At 42.1% G+C, this 6,110-nt stretch overlaps 1 protein-coding gene across 1 annotated transcript in view; it reads right to left on the bottom strand.

Moving 5' to 3' along the window:
• Nucleotides 1-1,429: 1,429 nt before the first annotated feature.
• LOC102368180 (L-amino-acid oxidase-like) overlaps nt 1,430-6,110 on the bottom strand; it is a 16,369-nt gene continuing 11,688 nt past the window's right edge. The window contains exons 6-7 of the mRNA XM_006038697.3: nt 5,052-5,185; nt 1,430-2,661 (exon numbers count right to left, since the gene is read on the bottom strand). Coding sequence (XP_006038759.1) covers nt 1,893-2,661; nt 5,052-5,185 — 903 coding nt within the window. The 3' untranslated portion in view covers nt 1,430-1,892. The remainder of the gene's footprint in view (nt 2,662-5,051; nt 5,186-6,110) is intronic.

Below are 6,110 nucleotides of genomic sequence, written 5' to 3'. Positions count from 1 at the left end.
ATGAAGGGTTTTTGAATCCAAAAGCTTGCTTAATAATTATTTTCCAACTATTTGGGTTGGTCTAATAAAAGATATCAGATTCACCCAAAGAACCTTGTTTGCCTCCTACTGACACTTGTTGACTTGAGATGGTCAGATCTTTTTGGGGAGGTGACACAAACCCACACAAAAGCAGGGCTGGTTTTGGGGGTTGTGGGGTGTCATGTATAGATATTTTTTCCATATTATATTTACTAATATAGTGTTTGGTCTTTATTTGTAGCTAATATTAAGCTGTGTTCAGTTTTATCACTTTTATGACTGTCTGAACCATGATTTGGGGTATAAATATGGTTTGACTAGAATAGGTAGTAAAATGTCTATTATTATGCATTCCTCTTCAGACAATGCTATTCATGCACCTGAGGAATAATCTTGGAGAATTTGCATTTGAGATGGCTATGCATGCTGGTCTCCAGGATGATGTCAGGGGCATGTGAACTGTGCCATATAATTGTAGTTTACATGTCAAAAAGGGGAATCCTCTAGCTGAAAGAAGTCTCCTCAGAGATTTAATATTTTTCATCCTTGATTAGCACAAGTGAAAGACTATCTATCTATCGAATACTGGTTAGCTAAGGAAATTGGATCACCAGCTTATAGGACAGAGAAGATGCATCTATGTGTTAGACCTCATTGATAACTAGAAACACCTGGCATGACAGATGCATAACTGTAAGGATACCGGCCCAGCCGCTGGCTTCTTTACTTTTCATCCCATCCAGGAAGAGCACACACCAACTGCTGCAGCTTCCTTAGCCTGACGAAGGGTTTTTGAACCCGAAAGCTTGCTTAATAACTATTCTCCAACCATGTGGGTTGGTCTAATAAAAGATATCAGATTCACCCAAGGAAACTTGTCTATCTGTAAGGAAGAAGTTATCTGCATAACATGCACATACTCCCCAAGAACTGAATAGAAAAGAATATGGATGAGGAGATAAGTTTAGGTACTTAAGGTTGCCTTGAGAGAGGGTTTTGTCAAGGATCCTTAGGCGTTGGGGGATTTAGTCTTCCAGCTGGCAGAAGCCAGGTAATGCAAGCTGAGAAGCTGTTTGTAGAAATTCTCTCACAAGGGAAGCTGCTTGAGATGGAGATCTGGTCAGAGATGAAAGGAAGCTACATTTTAGTGGAAAGTGCAGGCTGAGGTCATAATTTAGTTCTTTATGGTTATTTTTTATATTTCTTTCTGTTTCAACATATAGTGACTGCATGTCACTTTTTCCTGCTTGTATAGTAAGTCTTTTTGCTATTTCTTATCTGTTAGCTGAAATTAGAATATCTCTCAGCAAAAAGTTGCCATCTATGCAAGACCTACATGATATCATCCCTTCCGGAAATGCTGATTACATCTTTCTAAACAGAAATGATAAAAAAAAAGTCATTGTGTTATATTCATTTATTTTCTTACTATCCATTACCTACAAAGTAGAACATACTTGCCATTAGGAAACATAGTTGACTAGTAATACCTTTCATCACTGAGTAGCACTTATTAGCATTTTTATTATAGTATTTCATAGAAGCTTCAAACAAAATAAGGTCCCCATTGCGGACATAAAATGAGATCTCCTGCTGTGAGGAGATTACAACAAAGATGTAAATTAAAGATACTCTCATAATCAGAACAATGGGAACAGGGGGATGAGACAAAGAGATGTGTGAGGGTGCAGTGAGACTGTGAGGACAGAGCAGTGGGGTTGTAGCTCACTGTATGGGGGACCCAGATTGGAAAATGGATGGATGGGAGGGGAACTATGTAAAAGTTTTGGAAGAAAGGAAAGAATGAAATGACATTTTTCTTATTTATCAGGGGAAAAAATGCACTGAAAACTAAGAATTTCCCATTAGCTTTAGTGGACACCCTTATAGATGTTCAACGAAGCTTTCAAAGCAGATAGCATAGCAGTGTCAATCCAGGCATGTGGAAAGCCTGTGTGTTCCCCAGCAAAATGGATTCTGCCCTCATTCTCAAACAAAACCTTGTAGAAATCTATAAACTGGTATGGGGTAAAGGCAGCAAAGGCCCCCATGGCATACTCGTCCATGTTCCATTTCTTCACCACGTGCTTCTTGCACACTCTCTGTAGGTAAGCCTTAGAGATGTTGTGGACTGCTGCCAGGTCATCCAGGACCACATCCAGGCACCTCTCATTGCTGAGGGAAGTGAAAAATTCAGCATCATCATTCACTGTGTAGGAAGCGAGGATCACTCCCAACCCACTGGGGAATTTGTGGTCAGGGTAGTAGATGAATCTGGCAGGTTGATCCGTGATTGACTGACCACCCGGGATGCCATCCTTTTCCCAGAATTTTTCAGTGCAGATCAGAGCGATTTTGGTGGCAGCGGCGTAGTGAATGGAGCGCAGAGCATCCGTCTTGTTGTAGGAAAGTGTAGGTTGAAATTGGATGAGTCGTGCTGCTCTTGCAGTGGCCGTAACAAGAACATAGTCAGCAGTCACTGAAGAGACACCTTTTGTGTTGACTGTACGGTAATACACGGTAGCTCCGTCACCGTTTCTCACTATTTTCACTACAGGAGAGTTAAAACGGACCACTCCAGGCAGAGACTTGTGGAAAGCTCTGGGCAAATTACTGAATCCCCCAGTGATCTCATCAAAACTGAAAGGAGAGATGAAAACATGATAGTGAAAAAGTCATATTCTCCTACACTAGTGCTAGGAGTGAATATAAAACATGAAATGCCTGGGCAGATAAACTCGTTTCCTTGAAAGATTAATATTTAGAATCATAGAAAATATTATAAAGTTAGGGTTGGAAGGGACCTCAGGAGGTCATCTAGTGCAACCCCCTGCTCAAAGCAGGACTGTCCCCAACTGTATCATCCCACTCAAGGCTTTGTCTACCTGGGTCTTAAACACCTCCAAGGATGGAAATTCCACAACCTCTCTGGGTAACCTGTTCCAGTGATTTACTATCCTCCTAGCGAGAGAGTTTTTCCTAATATCTAACCTAAACTTTCCTTGCTGCAACTTGAGACCATTGCTCCTTGTTCTGTCATCTGCCACCGCTGAGAACAGTCCAGCTCCATCCTCTTTGGAATCACCCTTCAGGTAGTTAAAGATCAAATCCCCCTTCAGGCTTTTCTTCTGCAGACTAAATAAGCCCAATTCCCTCAGCCTCTCCTCAGAAATAATGTGCCCCAGCCCCCTAACCATTTCCATTGCCCTCTGCTAGATTCTCTCCAGTTTGTCTACAGAATCAAACTCGGGCTGCAACAGTGAAAGCGCCAAATCCTAACTGTTAGACCAGTGGTTCTCAATCTTTTTTGTACCAGGAACCATCTGTAAACATCAATGACAAGTCCCGACCCAATAAATAGTTTAAGTGGAAAACAGCCCCCTGGCCCTGCTGGTGCCCCTTACTCCCAACCCACTGCCCCCCCCCGCTCCCACCCCGCCGCCCCCCCCCCCCGGTCCCTCCCCCACAGTGTATAGTGCAGGAGGTGGGTTTGGGGGGCAGGGGGAGCCCCAAGCAGCTCCTTGCAGGCTGGAACTCTGCCAGCCTTCAAGGGAGAACTCATGGTTTCCCATGTTTTTCTTCTTTAAAGGAGAATTCATTTTTAAAGTTTGTTGATCCATTTTTAAAGTTTCATATATTGCAATCCACTTTTGGGTCATGACCCATGGGTTCGGAAACTGTGCACTAGACCACTAGATAAGTTTCCTTCGGGAAACATATCTATCGGTCTTTTTTATATCTTTTTTCACTTGGCTGCTCCATGGGCCTCAAGAGGAGAGGCATCATTTGTGTGAGGGGAGCTCCCCTGCTCCCTGAGCAACTTTCTTTTCCACTAAACTACTGGGTTAAAAAGTGAATCACTTCAGGCAGAGTGATTCTATTTTCCACAGAGGGAAGTAGAATCCCAAAATGTGTGTGCATATGTACCAAAACCTGCAGTTACATGGTTACATGTGCACGAGTTAGACACATGCATTGAAACAGGAGTTAGGCCAAAATATTTTTATCCTGTTGAATTCCAATAACTAAATAAATAAAAACTGGGGGGAAAAATCAAGTCAGTGGAGTTGCAGTGGAGTAAAGCTGAAGTGAAAAGAGAGTGTATCACAAGCACATCTGCAGAATAGGCATATATTAAAATATCTATAGATGGAAATCAATGTTGTCTCATGGGAAGGTCAATGAACCGTGAGACTTTGCTTCCAATCATGGCTCAGCCATGACCCTAGTGTGTTACCTTAGTGAAGTCACTCCCTAGTTTTTTGCTTCTGTTTCCCTTCATCTCCCTTTGACCTTCCTGCTCTTTTTAAGGTTGTGATCTCCAGACAGAACCTGTCTTATACGTCTGGACAAAAGCCTTTTCCTTTTTTTTTTTTTTTTTTAATGCATGTAGATGCAAGTCAGCTTGTGTCAGGGAGAGCTGGTTGCTAATCATGGCTCTGGTATACAGGTTAGCCAACTCCCCCATTTTTTTTCTGACAATTTGCAGGCTTTTTAGTAATAGGCAAACATTTTTACTGACACATGTTTTTACTGATATATGTTTTACATAATGTAAATGCATCTCTTCTGTCAGGCCCGGCCCTGCTGCCAGATGCCAGTTAGAGGGGTGGGATTCAAATTTAGGAGTCTAACATCAACCATAGAAAAAAGTACGACAGTTTGGTTGTTAGTAAAAAGTTTACAGTAAAAAAAAATTATTATTGGGTTGGCAAACCTGCTTGACTGCAGTGATCGTTTTACATTGTGTTGCCCCCACACCCACACCAGGGGTTCCCTGACATATGACCTGATACCCCTGACATATGACCTTGATAAAATCACTTCCCTGCTTTTTACTTCTGTTTCATTTCCCTCTCTTTGACCCTCATTTGACTCTCATGTTCTTTTTAAGATTGTAAGCTCCTCCAGGCAGCAACCTTTCCAAAGGTCTTTTTTTGTGATAGCTATGGTGGAGAATACACATCTGTAATTTACTGATAACTATTTCCTTCTATTATAACGAAGCAACTAAGGCTAATTTTTCTTACCCGACTTGTAGGAAGGCAACATAGTCAGTGACCGAGCTTAGGAAAGAGATGTGGAAGGAAGAATCCCTATTCATCAAGTCACCAATCATCTGCACGGCCCCTCGACTTAGTCCTCCTTCTTTAATCAAATACTCCTGGTGGGGGGAGAGGAAGCAAAGTCAGCTTTTTAGGTTCATGTGACATACTGAGGATGGACAAAGAAGCTGGAGAGATAATATACCTTCCACAGTGGCAGAGCAGATGACCAAGGCACCTGGCCATCTTTGGGCATTCCTCTTGATAGGGGGTCATTTCCATGGACATATGGAGATGACCTCAGAGAGAGAATTATTTTGATACTAGGGATGTTTGTACATGTCACATTTTTTGCCCTTTCTTGTGCTCCAGTGGTGTGACTGTTTGCAGGAGCGGGTTTTCTGGCACTTTAAAAGTCTTTCTGGTGCATTAAAATAAAACTCCTCAGCCATAGTTTATTTTGGCTCATCATGAATTAAGTGTCACATCCATGGATTCATTATGTGCAAACAAAAAGACACTGCAAGACATGCAATGAGCCTCTTTGTCCACCAGATGGACAAATTTAAAATGATAACATTTAAAATTTTATAAACTTAATTAATTTAATGAGGATTAAACCCCATGATGCGTACAGGCACCCTAGCACAGCTCTGTTACCTACTCCTTTTCCCTGCTGGAATATTTCTCCTTTTTCTTCCCATTTGAGAAATTGGGCCCTTTAAGGCAAGTTAGAATAACAAATATCACTTGGTAAGGAACTGATTTCAGAGTCGCACCCTGGGCCTGGTAATAAAGAGCACACGCTGAGGGGGGAAAAAGAGCAGAGTGGTAGGAGTGCATTGTATTCTGTCCCTCCTACAGACTTGATTGGGCCATAGCGGACAGAAGATATATTTATACTGCAGCAGCAGTCTCAGGTTGTCTCTATCAGTCATTTTTAAGCCCACTGGAGACCAGAGTCCTGAGAGCACATACAAGGAGACGTTTAAGAGTGGTCACACAAGTGGTTTTCTTGGTTTGGAGTGTGTGGATGAGTGGGTG

This window comes from Alligator sinensis, unplaced genomic scaffold, assembly GCF_000455745.1.
Source record: "Alligator sinensis unplaced genomic scaffold, ASM45574v1 scaffold2076_1, whole genome shotgun sequence".
Classification (NCBI taxonomy): domain Eukaryota; kingdom Metazoa; phylum Chordata; order Crocodylia; family Alligatoridae; genus Alligator; species Alligator sinensis.
This window is presented reverse-complemented; position numbering and strand designations above follow the sequence as displayed.